Source organism: Galleria mellonella, unplaced genomic scaffold, assembly GCF_026898425.1.
Source record: "Galleria mellonella isolate WM207_F2 unplaced genomic scaffold, CSIRO_AGI_GalMel_v1 utg266, whole genome shotgun sequence".
Taxonomy (NCBI): Eukaryota; Metazoa; Arthropoda; class Insecta; order Lepidoptera; family Pyralidae; genus Galleria; species Galleria mellonella.
This window is the reverse complement of record NW_026442061.1, coordinates 1,243,690-1,266,635: the sequence shown is the minus strand read 5'-3', so window position 1 is coordinate 1,266,635 and position 22,946 is coordinate 1,243,690. Positions and strand designations below refer to the sequence as shown.

The window sequence follows — 22,946 nt, the reverse complement described above, 5'->3', positions numbered from 1 at the left end:
AGGATTCAAAATTGGCGTTCATAACGCTCACAAAGTTAATTAAAATATCCCTAATTGCGCAACGGCGACAAACGTCGCACAAACTCTGTCCCACGTTGGGCGCCAAAGCGTACCGCAATGTTTGCACTTTATTAGAGCAAGTTCCTCCACTGTTTGCATACAAGTTTGGGCCGCTTCCGTTTTATTTACCCTCTGTTGGGAACGTGCGCCAACTTGCCCGGCCGCCTCGCGAAATCTCCGATTCACCACCCCGCAAATATATGTCCTAGGTCGCATAAAATAAAAGATACACGTAACAAATGGGACTGGAAAGCGAATTAACTGGAATAACACAAGACATACATTATTTTGTATTTCAGCCGTGAAGCAACATGGGAGGATTTCCGTTTAAATGGTGTTCGATAAGGTAGTGATTTTATAGGGTACAGAGGCAATGAAGCAGTTTTTAGAAATAGCAACACCGTTATATTTATTCTGTGACAGAGTAAAGTATGACACCATCCACGTTCCTGTCTATAAGCGACGTTTACCATATACCATCAGGTGGGTTATTTTCCATTCTAAGTTACATCAAAAAGAAATTCACTGTGACGTCAAAGATAAAACAATAGACGGCACGAAGATATTACAACGGAATCACAAGCGGACGTGACTGGATACGCTTGATCAGTGGTTTGGGTGAAATGGAGAACAGAAAATACCGCTCGACGAAATGCCAATCTGAATATGGAAATGGGTGGCGGTCTCGCATTGCTGGCAGATAAGGATTTTATGGCGAGAACTTACAGTATACTCGGCCGGGTAAACAGCGTGGCATATGCAAAATGATGTCGATAAGTACGTACGGGGGTGTCATCGGAACTGCCGACGCGATAAGGCGCTCGCCGCAGCTTTTAACGTTTTGTTTGCAATCAGACAAACAAGTGACACGGAAACTCGTAGCGGCGGCAGTTGAGAATAAATAATTTATGTATTTGCAAATAAATTATTCATTTATGTTAATACCAGATACGAACGCTATCCAAATTTAGAATTTTCTTTATATTTTCGGTCAAAGGGCCCGAGGCGACTGTTTCTTAATGGCAAAGAAAACTTCGATTAAATTGCTTTTTCTGAACGATTTCGACACGGTGGCTATTGTCATTTTTTATGACATCTATGAATATGCAAGAGAATATTTATAAAATATACGAAATATTTAAAAACAAAATACAACGGACTCCTATATAACTAGAAATATACTCATACATCAGCACCGTACTGGCATACCAAAATATAATGCAATGTTAGAACCATAGGCACAAGAAACTCTAAATATTGGACACAGTTGTTAGCACCAGCAAGTAATTTGAGTTATAATATTTGACCCTAAATTAGTCTCGACAGATTTCTATTAAACAGGACCTTATTTCGATTAGAAGGTCCTCCAAAGAATTTGCATAACGGATGGTATTTGGTGATGATAGATGATATTTTTGGTAGGTTTTAGATTTTGAGATTAATTAAGGATTATTTTTCATATATCAAAGGTTTTTTTTTTTTTATACAAATGTGGTTGTAACATACGGCTCGTCTAAGGGTAAACGGGGTTACCGTAGCCTATGGATGCCTGTAACACCAAGAATATCACGCGCGCATTACCGACTCTAATCACATCGTCTATTTGCAGTTTGATATTTAACTGCGGTTGCCAATCCGTCTGCCAAGCGTAACAACTATTGACAAAACCCCCCTAGGAGGAGGCTATGTTCAGCAGTGGACAGTTAAAAGCTGATATGATGATGATGATGAAATGATAAAGATGATATGTTTGTAGTAGATGATCTAGTCAGGTTTTAAATTTGCAGAGCGGAAAACTCTAGGGGTTTTTGTTGTTATAGGAACTTTAATCAAAATTAAACATGTCAGACCTATTTTTATTATCGTTAATATTTTACGACACATATTTTTATTATGTATTTTCTATGAAGTTTCTGAGTCGACTTTTTTTTAGAATAATCCAATAACGTCGTTATAAAAGTGCATAGTCTATTTGAATAAAATTTATCTTATCATGTGTTTGTGTATAAATATTTATCTTAGGTCCGATGATATTGTACTTTATCTGAGATTAGAAGAAATTGGATTTTATAAGAATGTAGTGTATTTATTGCGCGCAATATATCTTTAATATTTATATGTACATAAGACAATATGTACAAAAATGTACGTCTATTATATTGTGTAACAAGATGTACCTAATTATCTTACTAATACAATAAAATTGTAACTTATCGATGTCTGTGTATGGGAAGTATTTAAGAAAAAAAAAATATAAAAGTTCTTAAAAAAATCAATAGATGCCAAAACAATAAACTCTTGGAAACTTTGTCTGTCTGTATATTGTTCTGGTATCACGCAAAAATATTGCACCAATTTGGATGTGATTTTTATTATCCAAACCAAAAGCTAGTATAGTACAAATGTACAACCTGTAATAGTACCTACTTATCACTTTATTATTCAATACTATCTCTATAACTTTATTACGCTCGACTCAATGTTCTACTACAGGTGTCTACGATTCATGAACTATGTCATTTTTATATACTCTAGACTACACGGGAATGAGAATTTATGAGGCTCTTGCGCCGTTTTTTGCTTGTCAATTACTTTTTATTTATCTTTCTTGTCTATGGTCGAATTACCATCTTGTTTGTGCATCTCATATCTACAAATTAAAAAAGAATTAACAATTTTATTTATTATTTGTATTTTTACCAAATTGATCATTTTGGCGACCGTGACGATAGCTGTTGTAAGTTTTATAACTTTGTCTTACTCGTGTTTCTAGTGCCAAATAACTGTGCTCGCACGGCTATTTTGAAAGGACATAATAATGAAATAACAATTAGTCCATTACCTTAAGGTTGTCTTGAAAAGATCGCTCTCAGCAATAAGACCGCCTTACTGTACTTATACAATTGTATCGTTGTGTTTGTAAATTGCCTTGCTTATTTCCTATATTGTATAATGCAAATAAAGTATACTCACTCACTCACTCAGGATACCCAAGCATAATATCTTAGTTCTTAGTATTGGGAATATATGAGGGGTAATAAGATTCCAGTATTTTCTATAATATTCATGGGGCTTGTAGTTGATATCTATAGGCAACACTTACCATATTTCCAACAGGAAAGCTGTTAGTTTGTTTGTCATTTGAAAATATATAAGAAATCAGTATAAGACACATAAATATCATCTGATTATGCAGTAATGGCAGCGTGGTACATGATGACGCCATTTCAGCTTGAAGTATACGAGATATTGTATAAGTACATAGCGAATTATACACGTATGATAGTAGTAAATTAGTGCTAATACGTCTAATAAGTGGTAATTACCCGTGGCATTGAATAATAAGATCTTAAACACTAAGAGCTAAGAGAGATAATTAGACTATTATTTTTAAAAACACTAAAGAGTGCTAATGGTATAGATTTGTTTAAACAACAACAGTTTCGATCGTGTAGCCATTTTGGTACCTAAATTTTATATCTACTTTACAGTGAATTTTATTCAATTTCTTGGTCCTTTGAGCCGGATCCGAATTTGCTACTACATCGTACTTAAACACTTGTTGCAGATGTTATTTAGGAACAAACTAGACATCGGTTTGTTGCCCAGTATGATGTATTAAATTTATAGTGACCATTACTAAAATTAATATTGGATTCGTTCATCTATCTATATTATTTTTAGTTAATAGCTCACCAGTTTCGCCTTATGACATTTTTAATTGTCCTACACATACATATATAATTCTACAAACACAGACACAGATACTGATAGAATCGGCACTTCTCCAATAGGTGCCTAAAGGTCTATAACGTTATTTCCATGCAATTATAATGTGGATTAGCCAATTTATAAATAGTACATACCATGTACAGTCAGTTCCGAGTCCCGATTTAGTTCATACAGCCTAAGCGCCTCGTCGAGCTCCAGCTGAGTAGAGATGGTACATGGATCTCCCTCCTCATCCACCCACTTCATAGTAAACACCTGTCATGTCAAATTATTTTCATATAATATAAAAATAATAATAATAAACATTCAGCACAATTATTTTTAGGAATCACTATTAACCCTCTGACCGTGTATTTTTTTTTCACAACAATAAAACACATTGCTTTGACAACAAATAGTAGTATCTAGACATCTAGCGAGATTCTGAGAAATAATATCAATCTATCAAAACAAAAATCGCGGGATAAAGTCAATAAACATAAACAATGCAAGCATGTCTAAATCACGGGATGTGTAAAATTAAACTAATAGATACCGCACGCGGAAATCGCGGTATGCACGGTCAGAAGGTTAAAAAAATAATTATTCTCACAAATTGCTATATTATAAATGAGATTATTTATATACCAGATATTATTTACCAGAGGGAGACTTTGTACAAAAGTCGATTGCTTGGGTACCTCTGTCCCATTCGTGTTTCAACCGTGAAGCAGTTGTGTTTGCATGGCTGTGTTTCGGTTTGAAGGGTGGAATATGGTGTGAATTTACTGAGTACAGAGGAATAACACCTGAGTCCTCAGGAATGGCAACACATAGGGGGTATCATGGGCGAAACAGTATACTCTGTTATGTCCATGGTACTCGTCGAGCTCGAAAGCTATGTCATGTCTCATGTCTATAGGCGACGGTTACCACTTTCCATCAGGTGGGCCGTCAGCTTGTTTGCCATTCTAAGTTGTATAAAAAAAAGAGATTTCATTTCATTAGATATCAAGACATATTAGGATCACTTTAGGATAGTTTTCGTAAATGTAATGTAAATTGGACTCTCTTTTCCGTGCTTAGCCTCTCATTTGGGCTGTTGTACATATGAGTTAGGATACTTTTCAAAACTATTTCTGGTCTAGAAGTTTTGAACTATGCATCCAGATATTTACTATCTAATTTCTAATAACACATAATATCTCAGTATGAGGATCAGACTTAGGACTAATGTCAGCCATTTATCTTAATATATAAAAATCTTGTGTCACAATGTTTATTTATACTGATCTCCGAAAGCACTCAAGCAATGTTTATGAAATTTTATAAATGTGTATTGTTTGCTCAGATTTAAAATTATTTTTATTGTGATAACAAAAAAATGGACTCTAATTAGCAGTAGAAAACAAATCCATGTTTTGTAATTGGATTAATTCATACAAATCCATTTCACCATTCAAATATAATTAAGTAATAAACATCTTCACAAACTTTTACATAATTATAATAATAGTAACTTAATGTTTCACCTGATCTGGTGGAAATCGACACATAGCCACCATCTCCTGGGTGAACTCATCGAGGGTGATGTTATGTTTGATGTATGTTATCATAACACCACCGCTGTATACAGTCTTCACTCGCACATCATTTGCATGGTTATCCTGGTTCACCAGCTGAGTAGGCATCATGGCAGTTATTCAGTATCGAAGGTTTAATAATCCTGTAAATAAAAAACTCACAGGTAAACCACAAATGTATTATATTTGCTTATAACTACCATCATTGGAAATTATGTTTTTTCTTAACACCCTTGAAAAATTTACAAAAAAATGATTACCAATTTCCAAAAGGCTTTTTTCTCTAATTCCACGGCAAGCACTAATCAGAAGAAGAACAAAAAAAAAGACAGTAATTATAAATGGTATCTGTTTTGTTACTTTATATATTCCTGATCACCCAAATATATTCACAACTAGAACAATGTAATGGGCGATTTTAATGCTCAACACCAATCGTTTCACTTCTGATTTAGAACAAAATTTGGCATATTTTTTTGACAATTCAGCATTATAATAACTTATATTAGACAACATAAAGAGTAGTAACAAATTTTACAATCTATTGTGTGTGACTACTACACAGTTATAACTAAGAGTACACTTAAAGAAAATATAAGAACAATGTATGAACATATAAGAAACATTGTTTACATATCTTTGTAAGGTATGAATGATAAATAATTGTCGTTGCCCTTGTACTTTTATGGCTTAACTCACACATAAATATATTACTAAGACAGTAACTACCAGAGATATGCACTTCATATGGTTTCACAAATCTTGGGTTAAGTACTACTTCATAACCTATTTTCAAGTGAGATTATCTGATATAAAGCTTACTAGCGATAAATTAACAATAGCCACAGTCATAATTTGCAGTTCACTTCCTGTTTGGACGTTTATAATAGGCGCTAGCGCACATTATTAAGAGTACCATTCTCGTTTAATGATTCACTCTAATGTTTGAATAAGTTTAAAATACAAACCTTTAAAGATATATCCTCAAAATACAAAACTGTCACGTTGTTTGTAACAAAATGCGATTAGATTGCCATTGATAAAAGTATAAAATAACAAATTGTACTTTATTAATCGTATTAAAGTAATATCAACAAAAGTTTGACAAAACAATAAGCTGATAAACTGACATTTCATAGGAAATAGCGGTGACAGCAACGGGATAAAATGCTAATTCTTGTGCCGTCTTCTTCTATTGCAAGTAATAATTACATAGGAATAAAAGAGATGTATATACCGGCGTCTAGCAGTTTAGCCAATGTAAGAACTCAAAATCAATGACGTATCCAGCTGTTTCCGTTACGAGTAATTTTTTTTGTTAATACTTGTTATAACTAAACGCAGATAATTACAAAATCTTTAATTATTTATTTATTTTCCAATTAAATAATATATAATAATATAGGATAATAATATTATTAGTATTTGTTACAAAAACATTACTGTTATGGAATAAAATTATGAGTGCCCTAAATCTGGTGCAAAAACATCTGTAAAACGCAAACTTGTTTGTCAAAATTGTCAATTCTCTTAAGAGCTATAAATTTACTGTTTTCTCTAATATTTTATTCACTCTTCACAATATAAATTATATTTTCATCACAATTTTAATTTTATTTTGTGTTAAACAAAGTATCTATCATGGTAAGGAATATTTTAACCCGACGACAATAAAACAAACTATTATCAAATGTTGTGATGACTAATAAGTAGGTCTTTCGTATATTTTAGTGTTTGCTTCTTATATTTCAGACTGAACAGCAAATGGATTGTGCTCTTGACTTGATGCGAAGACTACCGCCACAGCAGATTGAGAAGAACTTGACAGATCTAATAGATTTAGTACCAAGTCTGTGTGAAGACCTTCTGTCGTCAGTGGACCAGCCTTTAAAAATAGCGCAGGACCGTAATACGGGAAAAGATTACCTTTTATGTGACTACAATCGTGATGGTGACTCGTATAGGTCACCATGGTCAAATACTTACGACCCACCTCTTGAGGATGGGTCAATGCCTTCAGAGAAGCTGAGGAAATTAGAGGTAGAAGCAAATTACGCGTTTGATCAATATAGAGAAATGTACTTTGAAGGTGGAGTAAGCTCTGTATATTTGTGGGACATGGATCATGGATTTGCAGGTTTGACTATATGTTTCTTATTAACCTGTTTTTCACTGTAAAAATTGTAGCAATGTATAGTTAGTTTTATCAGAAGATCTTATCTGATTTGTTTGATTAACTTAAACATGCATTTTTATATATGAAGTGATATAATGAGTAATATTTGAGCTTTTAAGGATAATTGTGTCATAATTACACACTTACCTCTTTGTTTGTTTAGGTAATGCCAATATATAAATAAATAAATATTTTTTTCTTGCATATACTAACAGTACCACTACAACTAACTTGTTAACTTACATTGTCTTTGCTAATAATGTTCAAGGCATACAATAATAAATATAATGACAATAAATCAAACCAAATTTGGCTCTGAATAAATTAGATAACCAAGACTTTGGCATACAGATTCTGATTACTGTTGTTTATGTTTGAGATTTGAAATTAAAACATAAGTAATGTGATATGTGTGAACAGGTGATAACTCCTGGAAGGAATTGATATTGCAAATTTTAAAACTTCATAATTATTGTAACTGAGGTAAAGTAAATACAATTCCATTATTTTTCAGGTGTAATATTGATAAAAAAAGCTGGTGATGGCTCCCAGAAGATCAAAGGTTGCTGGGATTCTATTCATGTAGTAGAAGTTGTTGAAAAAAGCTCAGGACGCAATGCTCATTACAAATTGACATCGACAGCAATGCTGTGGTTACAGACTAATAAAGAAGGCAGTGGAACTATGAACTTGGGGGGCAGTCTCACTAGACAGGTAGATTATATTTAATTTTTATTTTATCTTTATTTGGTCTCCTAGCAATTGTTACACTGTTAAGATTTAATATTAAAATTACTGTCTATTTATACTTAGTGTACAATCATTTTAAAGGAAACACAGCATGCTAATTAACAAAAATAATAATATGGTATAACAATCTATTGTAATAAACTGTCCTATTTCAGAGAGTCAATTTATGCCAGTCAACAGTGGACTAAGTTAACGGCAGAAATGTTAATGATAAAACTATCCCATGACTTCATCTTTGTCTTTTCACATTCTAAATAAGTTTTTGTGTATAGGGATAGATGGATAAGTGGTGTTTTTTTTTGCAACTATTTTTTTTTGCTGCATTGTAATACTATATTAATTTAAACAATCACCTTTATCATCTCAGTCACCACCTGCCCTCTTCTAAACATAGGCCTTCCCCATAGGCTACCACAAGGCAATATATTTGAGGTTGCCACTCCATCTAGTGGGAGGTCATCCTACACTGTCATAAGTAATATTAGAGTAAAATTGTGAGATAATTGCATTTAAATTCTGTATATATGTTACACTATTATGTGTTATTTGTAAATTTTAAAATACTAACATTTCTATTTAATTCAAGTCAAAAGTTATTATTCGAAAATTATAGTAACTTTAACTTTACCACTTATAATATGTCTAATTGATTTTGATAAGTGACAAAAGGTAATAAAGATCATTTTTAAACAATATGTTCTTAATATTGGTAAAGATAATTGTTTATTTCAACAACTATTGTGAATTTTATTTTTTATTGTTATTTTCCTGTTATGTTATGAATGAATGAGTATACTTTATTTGCATTATACAATATAGGAAATAAGCAAGGCAATTTACAAACACAATGGTACAATTGTATAAGTACAGTAAGGTGGTCTTATTGCTGAGAGCAATCTTTTCAAGACAACCTTAAGGTTGTTATGTATATAGAGGACTATTGGCTTTCCTACCATTATATATCTTGTCTTGAAAATATTTTGAAAAATACTATTAACAAATCAAATTAATTTCAGTAATGCAGTGTTTGGGGTGGCAAGCTCACCTCCTGCTTTATTGACAAATTATATCCAGGGAATGTTGGCTTCTAAAAATAAAGAAAGTGCCAACCAAGCCACATTAGAAGTTTATTTGTAAAATAAATCCTTCTTTATGTCCAGGCTGAGCAAGACTCCTCTGTGAGTGATGTCACACCACACATCATCAACATTGGACGCATGGTTGAGGATATGGAAAACAAGATCAGGAATACTCTCAATGACATTTATTTTGGTAAGCAATTCCATTTTAAATTATATTATTGTTGAAAAGATCTTAGAAGAAATCTATGAGAGAAGAGTAATGTAAAGTAAGAGTTGTGTACCTTGTTGACCTTGATGATTTTACATACTCGAGCCTCTCGATAAATATGAGTTCAATTCCTCCTCTATAAAAACATTAAGTATTTATCTTAGTATAGTGTTGGCTTTGTTTATGTATTATTATGCATATTTTTAACTTTTTAAATAAGAAAAAGAATTGAAAATTATGAAATTATTTTTTAAAATAACTCTGAAGTTGCCACGTTTCAGTAAAAAAATGTGTAATAAATAATTTCAGTATTAAAAGTTTATAAATTTCATATACATTATAATTTACTAGCTTTTACTATAGGATAGAAGGATATATGCTTTAAAAACGTATATCCTCCTCCATCCCATATACTTAGCATATACCAAATTTAATAGTGATTGGTTATGGTGCTATAAGGTAACATACAAACAAACTCATTTTCACATTGATAATACTAGTAAGGAACTGTAACTGTAATTAATAGCATTCTTAACTATTTATACCCGCCAATTAAGTTAGTGTTACAGTTAAAACATAAAGAATTTTTTATTATACAAGCTGAAATAAAAAATTTTAGGACTGTTCTACCAGTGTGAAACTTAACATTTTCACTAAAGGAACATAGTCTAACGAACGACAAATGGTTATTCAATTTTGCATTTTTATGTAATTTCTATCTTTGTATATGTATTATATAGCATGGGTAAAATCTTAATGAATGTGAAGGAAGTGGACACAGTCTATTTGAATTGAAGCATTTGGCGTTTTATTGTTTCTGCCTACTGCAATGCTCTCTACTCTCCATGCCTAATGACTTTTTTTTAACCTATATATTTCTGGTTATTTGAATAGAATTATTTTTTTTAATTTCGCTACCAATAGTAGGTGTGTGACTGCCAACACTTGAAGATTGACCACCACTATTACTACCAAAAGTTCCACAACCTTCCATATTAGCTATCGATCTCCGACTGCAATTTTGTTCACACACATTTTGAGACAGGTGATTCACCTCTAAACAAGGCATCTTCAGGCAAATTATTAAATAAAATAATTCTAATCAAATAATCAGTTGCATGGATTTCGGCAAAATAGCACCTAGTTAAGTAAAATATTAAAATATATTCATTTCAATATTTATATATTTATTAATATTTCCATCTTTCCAGGAAAAACGAAAGACATTGTTAACGGTTTACGTTCCGTGGTGCCGGCGGATGTCGCCCGGCGTACTGCAGCGCTGCAGCACGATCTGGCTGTAGCGCTGCAGCGCCGCCATGTCGCGCGCGCAGACTGAGCACCCACTCGCAACCTATTAGTATTCGTATGTAACTTTATTTTATATTACTAGTTTTGCCTCGCAGTTTTGTCATCGTCTGAACCTTAGCTTACCATTCAATTTTTTTTTGTGCCCTAATGGCGAAAGGCGCTAAGGCCATTACTAATGAATTAGAATAAAATTTTCTAGAGAAAGATTTTGTATAACAGTATTCTGCATAGATACTTCTCATCTCTCTCTTTTTGCTGTGAAGCAGCTATGCAAATAAACTCGCTCATTTGTAATATTAGTTATAGATATATATTTATTTTATTCCAGATGAGGTGGAGATGTTGGGTTTATTAGAAAAACGTCAAAAAGGAGTTTAATAACAACGATGCCTGCAGAAAATTTATTAACAAATAGTAGCATGAGCTGTGTGACTAACTACGCCACCAATTAATGATTTTTTTAATGATCACGGTCGATAGTCTAATAAAAAAAAATATCAAAAGTTTTCTTAGAGGAGTGTGTAGATGGAGAGAATTTTTCTAGCTGATTTCCAACAGAATGAGTTTTCCAATACGTCTCATGTTTTGTGGATATATTACACAGTTGGGTCGCCATTTTCGAACCGACTTTTTGAATTATTGCAATCGGTAGGGCTTAATTTCTCGTAATTTTGCGTTCTAAATTCAAATATACTATTTTTAATGTGTCTACTGAACATCTAGTCGAACATTAATAATTAATGTATGTGTGTGTGTATTTATCTTTTTAGAGAATAAAATGTTAATTATTATCTGTAAACAACAATGTATAAAGTATATAATTGTACATAAAAGTCCATGTCTTATCTTTGGTTCACGCGAATAGTGTTTTTTCTTCAATTCTAGCTAATAACTATCGACTGTGCAGATCTCCTAATGTTTGAAACATGAAAACTTTTGTATGTTTTTTATACAGACATTAGACAAGTGAAGATGTATTTGAGATTGTATTGAAAATTCTATTCCTTAGATTTAGTGATCAATGCAACCTCTGTGGTGCTTTGAAGAATAACAGTATATTTCTATATTTTAGTCTTGTAATGAAAACGATTCCCGAATTCTGTGAACGTGTGTAGAGTTATTAAAATATTGTAAAATAATCACGTTGTAAAAACAATTCACCCAAGTCATCCATCTTATTATTTACGAATTGCATTTTTATTGCTTATTTTTTATATTGTAAATTAAAGATGCGTATTTTTTAAATTAAGGAATTATGTAAGATTAATTATTATTGAAGCAACAGCCCAATATAAGTCGTTGCTTGTATTTCACAATCGACAGTTTTTATTAACTGGCCTCTCTAAATAAATATTTATCTGAGTAACTATCGTTTCTTTTTTTATTTCTAAATACAAAAATCCAGAGTAGTTAATTTTAATTTTACACATTTTTAAGTATACGTGGTATAAGGCAATAAATGCGCCGATTGTTCGCATTTATAATAGAATAAATAATACTTAAAATTACTTTCCCCATTTTAGTTCTTTAATTTAGTTTAAGTCAACATGATAATATGTAAAGGATATTCAACAGATTATGTTAATAACTTGAATAAGTGTATTAAATAGACAAGCGAGATTAATGCTTTTTAAAAAATATAAGTATTTTGAATTTTACTAACTATGAATACAAGTAGGCAAAACCAATCAGCACGTTTTCCAGAGTATTCACTGTTTTTATTCAGCTCGTAAGTATATCTAGATAAAAGATGTAGTTCTCGTTTTTTAAATATACAGGTGCAAGGGACAGATTGGCAAAAACTGAAACAGTGAATTCAGACCATTATTTTAAACTGAAAACCAATGGAAATTCTATAAAAATACTATAAAACACCCAAAAAAAAAAAATAATGTAACACTTATTAAAATCCTATCGCAACGCGCGGAATCAGCCGTATAAAGTAAACGTCACAAGACAAAACTATCTACGAAGAAGCTCTATTAATCACGCGTTGTAAGTATCAAGTGTCGTGCGGATCATATAATTTCAAATATATTGCACTACAGCTATATAATTAAGAATCGTTACTTATATGGCTGTAGTGTATTGCCGGTGGTAAAACTAGCTGCCAACTTATTCAAATTATTCATCTGAATTAGTTGTTTTCGTTTTCGTCAACCTGTCCCTTCCAACCTGTATAATAATAGATACTATCAGAAATACACAAGTACGTGAAAGCATTTTTTTATTAAATCACGACATGTCTGATCAAAGCATTATGAGCGAACACAGAAACTATATGGTCCATGAATACTATTAACCGAAAAAAGAATTATTTACTCTATATGGTTGACCACAGATAATATAATACAATACTAGACCGCACACTGCCGGCACATTAATTGTTTTTTATGTTATGTTTGAAGGATCCGAGGTATTATAGGTGAAGGAAAGATGGCACAGGAAAGGTCATTCTACATTTTTACGGTACGGTTCACGTAAAAGTTGGCAAACTTACTTTTAATGAGTAATAATGAAACAGTAACCCTTCTGTGCTATCTGTACGCTAGCAGGATGTGAGTGGATGACAGGTGAGGATAAAAACAGGTCAGTTTGTCCGTCGTATCGAATTCCACAAGAATTAATAACAATACTTTTCAGGGGGAACTGCATGAAAGTCGACCTGATTGTTAGCAATGGGGCTGGTAGACCCCATTACTAACAATTCCTTTTTCTATATATTCCATATAGCGGACTATCGTGTACAGATGTAGTTGTTGGTCCATTCTCGTTATGCGACACCGGAAACGGGAAGGTGGAATAAGGGAATGAAGTTTTTCTGGGCACTTTTAATGAAATAGACGGTAAAAGACAAGCACCCACAACACTGGAAGAAGGGGGGGAAAGGGATTGTTAGTAATGGGAAAACCATCGTGGTTAATTCTTATTGAATTTGTCACGATGCTAAAAGAGCTGCTTTCATCCTCACCTATCATCTATCACTGGTATCCAGTCAACGTATACCGATAGCGCAGGCGAGGTTACTATTCCATTATCATCTATAAAAAAAAAAATATAAAATAACAAACTCATTAGTTATCGTTTACTTTTTACATATTAATTTTGATTACAACCTATACTGAACATTAAACAAAATGTAAACAGATTATATTTGACATATTTACAGCTGCTAGGACTGTCAAATGTCAATGTCCAATTTCTCAAATGAACACAGTGATTAAACAAATGATCTACTATATTGTGGCTCGCCATGGCCCACAAAGAAATATGCATTCCTTGTTTTTAATATACACTCATTGGTGTTGCATCGTATTTTTATTTGAAATGAAATTTATTAAACTATAGTTTTCTATTGTAATAAAAAATGTCCATTAATTACTTTATTTTACATTTATATTATAAAGTCGTCTATGGTTTAAAAATATTTTTGCAACAATGAGTGCAGATATTGTAATAATTAATGATGATCCAGGCAGCGTTGAGGTATCTATTTAGATTTTTTTGGAAAATTTTTTAATCTTTTATTTTTTTTTAATGGGATGAAAATGAAATGAGTATGTAACCAGAGGGATACTGTGTACAAAAGTCGTTTACTTGAATACCTCTGTCCCATTCGTGTTTTTACTGCGAAGCAGTTGTTTACATGTTTCGGTTTGAGGGGTGGGATACGGTAGTGAATTTACAGGGTACAGAGGAATAACAGCGGCGGAGTTCTCAGGAATGGCTGGCAACACATGGGTGGTATCATGGGCGGAACAGTATACTCTGTTATGTCCATGATATTGCTCATGTCTATAGGCGACAGTTACCACTTTTTATCAGGTAGGCCATCAGCTTGTTTGCCATTTGGTAGGGATAAAGTGAAGAATTTTTTTAATGAATGATAAAGGAATGATAATCTCATCTTGAGAGACACCCGTGAGGGATGAAAGGTGAGTGTGAAAAGCCAGGCAAGTTAGGCCATTGTGATGAATATGCCTGAAATTTAGCACAATGGTTTCCAAGGGGCACCATGTGGAGGTCGACTTGACTCATGTATTGATAGCAATGTGACTGTTAGTCCTTATTACCAACAGTCGTTTTCCTCCTAAGGGAAGACAGTCCATTGTGACAAATTTATCAAGATTAACCATTAGGGTTTTTAGGGAAGATTATCTAGAGGTTTATCTTATTGCTAGCTATTGGGGGGAAAGGGATTGTTAGTAATAGAGACTAAAAATCCCATTGCTAGCAATATACCCAACCAGGTCGACCTCCTTGTTGTTTCCCCTGGAAACTATCATGGTTAATTCCTCATGAATTCATCATGATGGGCTAACTGGCCTGCTTTCATTCTCATCGATCACCTTTTACTGGTGTTCCGTTAGCCTATCCCATTAGCGCAGGCGGAGTTACCATACCATTTTCACCCATCAAAAAAAAAATTGCTAGCTATTGATACTAGTCCCCATTATTAATAATTCCTACTTCTTACTAAAATATAATATAATAATAATGAAATACAAGCATGTTGCACCACAGGCTGGTATGCAAAATATTTTAAATTAATAATAGAGATATAAAAAGAAAAATAAATACACATTGCAGTAACAGCTAGGTACTTATTATTATAATGTTAATAATTTACAGAAATTTATCAGTCTGCTATTTCTTATCTCTAATTATGTTCTTTTCCCTTAGAGGAGTTTCTTTGAAAGCTAAAGCTTTACATATGCTAAGAACTGATTATTAACTGCTTCATAATAGCGAAAGCATATGTAATTGTAACCTTCAAGAAAGGAACCTATTTCATTTTAAAAAGCTAGCTGCAAACCTTTTTTTCTTCCAGTGTTTTTTAATGGGTGATAATGGTATGGTAACCCCATCTGCCCTATCGGTATACAATGGTGGGGCACCAGTGATAGATGATTAATGGGTCAGTTAGTCCATCGTGATGAATTAATTTGATGGTTGGTTTTCAGGGGAACCATGTGAAGGTCGACCTGATATGGTATATTGCTAGTAATGGGGCTATTTGATCTCCATTACTAACAATCCCTTTCCCCTCTTCTTCCAGTGTTGTGAGTGCTTGTAGCCAGTGGTAGTTAATTACTATCAGCCAAACTGCAAGCTCGTTTGCCCCCTATATTATGGAAGAAATAGGTGTAGCTTATGTATAAAACTTTACAAAACTGTTTATTGTGCAAATGAATATTATTTTAATTTTTTTTCTCAATATTGAATGTGTAATTTATGCTATCTAAGAGTGTATTGCTCTCTAGTAACAAATAAACTTTAATTAATAGTTAGCTCTATGTAGTCAAATTATCAAATTTTTATTATTTTCTTACAAAAAAAAAAAATTACTACTATTAACTGCCATGTATGTTTTTATTTACAGGTTGTTGAAACTACCTCAGTATCTGACGTAAGAGATAAAGTGGTTGAAACAATAATAATAGATGAAGACAAGGTAACAGATGATGTTATTTATGTATCGGAAAATAAACAAAATGTTAGAGGATTTGTGGATGATGATATTGAAATCATAGATGTTGAAACAGAAAAATGTGATACTAATGAAATTCTTACTACATTTGATAGTATATTTTATGAAAATAAAAAACTGGCAGAGTTCATTGAAAAATGTCTGGATTTAGAGGATACACATGGTATGCTAAGGGTAATAAATAAAATACTGTTAAGAAGATATAAGGAAACAGATGAGAAATACAAAAAATCACCCGAATTTAATAGGTTGTTGGATAGAAAGATAGATCTATTAGAAACAGATCCTGATCATAAATTCTCTCATGTTAAGGATTTGTGTGAAATTATGAAATGTCACAAAACTAGAAAAAAAGTAGAGTTAATTACATTATCAAATGATTTAGAAGGTAATTTAATGATATTATATACTTAAAGTAACAAATTTGGCAAAAACAAGAAACGGTCTCCTTACAGTTTTATTATAAATATGGATTAATAATCTGTAATGAGGCCGTTTCTTTGAAACATAATTGTTATAAATACTAGTTCAAAAATAAATAATTTTAAGGAAGCAGTTAATTTTTATAAACATTTGAACAACAGATTAATAATCCAACATTATATTTTTAGATAATTTAGATTCAAGCAAGAAAAAGAAACGAATAAAACATAAGAATTCTCAAAACAAGTCAAAAAAACGAAAACTTGACAACATTGACAAAAGTAACTATATTGAAATAGAGGTTCCAGCCATGAACTTAAATATAAATCAAATTGATGTTGATTTGATGGATGAAGAAGTTGATGATGGTAGAGTAATAGATAATGGAGACATTATCAGAAAAAATAATAATTTTAACAACAATATAAGTGAAATACAATCTAGTTATGTTAATGGTACATCTGTTTACTCAAAAGAGGTTACTTTGAATACCAATGTTAAGAATAATGATGTAGTGCCAAATGATGCTCAGAATTTAACATATGCAACAAGAGATATTAGTAAAGAAACTTGTGATTTAGCTTTATATGGTACTCATATTGATAACAATAGTTTATTAGTAGCCCATAAAGATGTGCAATGTGATGTAGAGCCAATAGATCAAAATATGAAACGAATAAAAGAAATTGAGGAGAGAATAAAAGTTTTAAAAAATGATATTGAAAAATTAGAACAATTGGAAGTAGAAGATAATACTATATTCTCACCTTATATACAGTGTGATCAGTAAGTATATCTAGATATAGTTGTTATATAGAAAATAACAATTGTTTAATTGGTTGAGTCACAGATAATTTTTATTGTTACAATACCAATATACAGTAGGTAAGCAATTTTTTTTTATACAACTTAGAATGGCAAACAAGCTGACGGCCCACCTGATGGAAAGTGGTAACCGTCGCCTATAGACATGAGTAGTACCATGGACATAACATAGTATACTGTTTCACCCATGATACCCCCCTTGCGTTGCCATTCCTGAGGACTCGGGTGTTATTCCTCCGTACCCAGTAAATTAACGACATATCCCACCCTTCAAACTGAAACACAGCCATGCAAATACAACTGCTTTACGGTTGAAACACGAATGGGACAGAGGTACCCAAGCAATCGAATAATGGAATAAAGACTTTAGATAGATAATGGCTAAGATGATGATGATAAACATCTTAGCCATTATAACAACTATGGTTTGTTTCAATAAAACATTTATAAATGAAAATTTAAACAGAAGATATTAGGGTCAATTCTGTGGCGCCATTTCTCTGTACCTTTATCTATATAATTTAATAATTTTATTTGATCATCGTCATATCAGCCATTAACTTTCTACTAGTGAACATAGACCTCCTTCATAGGGGGGGGGGTTTGCCAATAATTGCCATTCACAGAAATAAAAAGGGTAGCACATTCTATGCCGGGATCACACTGAAATTTTAATCTGATGCATAATATCATCATCATCATTTCAGCCATTAGCCATTCAGGGGGAACCACGAGGAGGTCTACCTGGTTGGGTATATTGCTAGCAATAGGATTCTCAGTCTCCATTACTAACAGTCCCTTTCCCCCCTCATAGAGGGGGTTTTGCCCATAATTGCCACCCACAGGGATGAAATGGGTAGCACATTCTATTCCGGGACCACACTGAAATTTTAATCTGATGCATAATATCATCATCATCATTTCAGCCATTAGCTGTCCACTGTTGGACATAAGCCTCCCCCATAGACTGCCATAAAGAACGGTGCTAAGCCACCTGCACCCACTGACACCCTGCAGTGCATTTCAGGTCGTCACTCCATCTGTTAGGGGGTTACAATATCATAGTTCTCAGGAATGGTAATGCATGAGGAGTTCCATGGCCAACACAGTGTTCGGTGATGCCCATGGTATTGTACATGTTTATATGGTTACCACTTTCCATCAGGTGGGACATGTTATGTGCTATTTAAAAAAAAACACTTCCTTTACCAGGTTGAAAGCTATGATAGTCAAATTGTACAGCGAGTTGTGTTCATTGACGGGGGATGAAGCTGTGAAACGACGCGAAATACGACTCCAAGTAGTTACCGACCGACCCCAGTTAGCCGTGAAGAATTTAGAAAAGCTCATAAATGATAATATCGGGTGCGATGGAAACCCACACTTTCCGGACTTTCACGATGTTGTCCATTGCGTGTATGAAGCCAACAAGAAAGAAAATTGGGGGTGGGGTGAAAAACAGATTCTAAATGAAGGTTTGTGGATTAGTTTTATCTGCTCTCCCTTTCAAGATTTCACTTTTGCAGTAAGATAAAATTTGGAATATTTTTAAATATAATAAAAGTTAGTTTTTTGCCTCGCAGTCCGTTAGGCTTGTAGATTATGGCACGAAAGAATGGGCAATAAACAATAAACAATTTATTTATAAATAGGCAGATAAATTATTGGAATATTTTATCCTTTACTGGAACTCTGCCCATTATCTGTATACATTATAGACAACGAAGTAATTTAATATTAGGTAAATGAGTTATTTATGAATTCGATGCAACTTAAACCTTACATTTACTTGTGTAAAGCAGAGTTTCGTTCATGTTATATAAAGAATTTTAAATTAATTCAAAATAAGAACAACTCGGCCAGGGATGTGCAGCAGCGTCCCACTTAAAATATCTCCAAAGATTAACTGCGATTGCCAATCCGTCCGCCAAACGTGGCAACTACTGGCATAACTCCAAGGTTGAGGCTTATGTTCAGCAGTAGACAGTTAAGGGCTGATATGATGGTGTGAACAACTCTGCAAGCGATATTTTCTAATTTTTAACTAATTTTGGAAGAAAAAGTTTCTCAATTCAGTTGTATTTTTTGTTTGTTTGCCGGGTCAGACATTTTTTATAGCACAATGGTCACCATCTACTACAGTAGGCTATAGTAATCATTTACCATCATAAACGGTCACTAGTCTATGGACACCTGCAACACAAGGGGTATCACATGCGTGTTGCTGAACTTGAAGACATTTTAATACATTCTTTTTGTAGAGCCAAGTTAATATTTTCTTTTTCGTTTTCTCTTTTTCAGCAAGGATATTATTCACACGTTGCGGTCTTGCGATACAGCAGAATCGGCAAAAGAGAGAGTGGCGTGACATGACGAGTCGGGTAAAATGCAAGCTCGAAGACGACCCGGCCGATGAGGATCCACAGCTTTTGGCACGTTTGGAGGAGAATAGGCGACAAGCTTTAAAGAAAGAGTCAGATATCTTGGATAGGTAATTATAATAATAAATACCGTTGGGCACGGTGCATATGGCACCGTGTCATAAGCTCGAATCCGCAACCACAGACATGTTGTAGGGTAACTGTGAAGTACAATACACACCTAATACACTTACTACTTAGTATAATACAATACCTACCAGAGAGAGACTTTGTACAAAGGTTGTTTGCTTGGACACTATTCATGTTTCTACCGTGAAGCAGTTGTTTGCATGGCTGTGTTTTAGTTTGAAGAGTGGGATATAGCAGTGAATTTACAGGGTATAGAGGAATAACACCTGACTCTTCAGGAATGGTAAAACTATACTCTGGTATGTCCATGATACTGCTCATGTCTATACCCGACGGTTACTACTTTTATATATATTTAGTATATAAATGTGATACTTGTGTTTGTTTATTAAAAATAATACTTGAAATGTTTCAGATTTGTTAAGTTAGAAAAATGCTCAGGTATATTACTACCGACGTTCACTCGAGAGGCGGCAGACGATAGCGACAGCGATAACTCCGATGTTGTATGTACAAATGATGTTGAAGAAAGATCTGAATTACTTGATAGCATCCACCAACATAATACAATAGTAGAAGAAAATTTTGAAAACGAATCTACCCATATAGAAAACAATAAAGAAAACGTATCATATCCAAACAACACGCCTGTTGATACATCACTAAGCATCAGTGAAATAAACAATTCAATAAAATCAAATGAATCTTTGAATCCAAAAACATTTGTGGAAAACAATTTAAGTCAAATAAATACGAGATCTGAAAACACAGAATCAATAAAGAATAAAAATGAAATTGAACATAATGCATGTGATATTCTAGCAGGAGTAGATAATAAATTATACAATTTTACTGAAACTTTTAATGAAATTGATGTAAATAATAGAAATAGTTCTGAATTTATTGCAAATATGGATGTTAAATCTCTAGAAAACCCTCAAAAGACATCGACGGAGATTAGTTATACAACTACTAGTGAAATAACTTCCACAGACAAGCATAAAAATGATTACGAGTCAGCATATCATGAGAATTGTGATAGCCTATCTAGAAGTGTTAAGAAAGAAGTTGCAAGTGATGCAACTGAAGACATAATGAAGGCGTTAGAAAGTTTAGGTAACTCCTTCACAACCACTATAGTGGATATAGAAGATCCATTTTTAATTATAGAAATTTCATCGGATAGTTCTGATGATGACGATTTGAGTGAACATTGGTGATCTTGGAGTGATTATCTTTTAGATATGTATATATATATATATATATGTTGCATAGACGTTTTATACTTGGAACATATTGCTCCTTTAGTTGAGGCCTTTATTTTAGTTGTTTTAAATTTATTAAAGACTGTTAAATTTACTTATTTTGTATTAATTAGCATGAAAGTCCAAAATTTAATATAGTAATTAAATGGTGTCTGTAAATAGATGTGTAAGAAAAATAATACAAGGGACAATAATAAGTAGTATAATAATAGTAGCCAAAACGATCATTTTTAGAATTTTTGTCTGTTTGTTTGTCCCCGTATTACGCAAAATCTACTACACCAAATTAAATGCGATTTGGGCAAAAGCTAACCAACTATAATGTATGGCTAATAAGAAATTAACAAGAGTATTTGGGTTTCTAATGCTGCATGCTTGAAAAAAACGCTGTTGTCTCATTCTATATCCGAGAGAATTTATCGATAGATAGGGTTTCGTTACCGTACTTATGAGAACATGTCGACAGATTATGGCGTCTCATTCTGTTGTAGTTTGATGTTAATTATTTTTACAGAATCTTTTTACAAGTGGTTTAAGTGGTCCTTGGACAATAATACCTATTATTATTGCTGTATGGTCCCTGCATAGAAAGTGTGTTGCGAGTTTTAATGCTGGTTTTGTTGACACCGGTGTTTTTTGGAATATGTATAGTTTTTAAATCTGTTCTGTGTGTCTTATAAATCGTCTTGTGGGGTTTTTACCATATTAAATACTAATGATCTGACTCTGCTTCGCACGAGTAGACAGAATTTTCGAAAATCAGTACATATAAAAAGTTTCAGAAAATTCCACTGATCGAATATTTTATAGTATTTTATGTGATTCTTCAGATTCATATAACTTTTTTTATGAACAGATTGAAACAAATTTTAAGTGGATCAAAACGCATTCAAATCGGTTAAGCCGTTTCTGAGATTAACGTGCACAAATGTACAAATAAAATTCTAAAAATCATTCTTTTGGGTTCTATTGTGTTTATAAGAATTCATGACTACCTTTAAAAATGGCTTTGTACTAGAATTGTCTTTTATGACGCTGTTTATATTTATATAGGAAGTTATCGTTCGAGTAGTATGTATAAAGCAAATGCAGACAATGTTACAGGGTAGTTTGTCTCACAAGATACGTTATCTCGGTTAAAAAAAATATAATTAGTTTCTGTAGCGTTCGATGTAGTGCCAATGAGATGCCTTCATTCTTTACCCACCTTCGTCTAGATCCTGGATTTCTGGGTATCTCCTTAAATTTCTTTATTGATTTTTAGATAAATCCATTGTAAAACACGTTCTTTCAATCGTGGCTCAATACTACATACTTACATAAGGAGTTTCATTCCACAGGCTTCGTTCCACACGCCAATATCAGTTACAATATTATAAAAAAAATTAAATCATTTTTTCTTACTTTTTATGTTAAAGCTTCAATATACTGGTCTTAATTTAATTTTAGTTTAAATGTATGAAATGTAATTTTTAATTCAATTTGGAATGTCAACCACGGTTAAATAGCTGTATTAATTTGAATGAAATTTAGCACACTAAGTTATTAATA

General features: G+C 32.8%; 3 protein-coding genes across 3 annotated transcripts in view; 2 read left to right on the top strand and 1 right to left on the bottom strand.

Moving 5' to 3' along the window:
• LOC113515985 (atypical protein kinase C) overlaps positions 1-6,476 on the bottom strand; it is a 297,975-nt gene extending 291,499 nt beyond the window's left edge. The window contains exons 1-3 of the mRNA XM_052895214.1: positions 6,323-6,476; positions 5,304-5,497; positions 3,927-4,047 (exon numbers count right to left, since the gene is read on the bottom strand). Coding sequence (XP_052751174.1) covers positions 3,927-4,047; positions 5,304-5,465 — 283 coding nt within the window. The 5' untranslated portion in view covers positions 5,466-5,497; positions 6,323-6,476. The remainder of the gene's footprint in view (positions 1-3,926; positions 4,048-5,303; positions 5,498-6,322) is intronic.
• A 362-nt stretch (positions 6,477-6,838) lies between these two features.
• Positions 6,839-12,247, top strand: LOC113515728 (F-actin-capping protein subunit beta). The gene is made up of 6 exons (XM_026900004.3): positions 6,839-6,998; positions 7,107-7,491; positions 8,045-8,244; positions 9,441-9,552; positions 10,782-10,936; positions 11,210-12,247. The coding sequence occupies exons 1-5, from the start codon at positions 6,996-6,998 to the stop codon at positions 10,907-10,909; spliced, it is 828 nt and encodes a 275-aa protein (XP_026755805.1). The 5' UTR covers positions 6,839-6,995; the 3' UTR covers positions 10,910-10,936; positions 11,210-12,247.
• A 1,838-nt stretch (positions 12,248-14,085) lies between these two features.
• Positions 14,086-21,489, top strand: LOC113519999 (uncharacterized). Its single transcript, XM_052895210.1, has 6 exons — positions 14,086-14,367; positions 16,265-16,760; positions 16,984-17,581; positions 18,833-19,095; positions 19,922-20,111; positions 20,546-21,489. The coding sequence occupies exons 1-6, from the start codon at positions 14,320-14,322 to the stop codon at positions 21,348-21,350; spliced, it is 2,400 nt and encodes a 799-aa protein (XP_052751170.1). The 5' UTR covers positions 14,086-14,319; the 3' UTR covers positions 21,351-21,489.
• Positions 21,490-22,946: the final 1,457 nt, after the last annotated feature.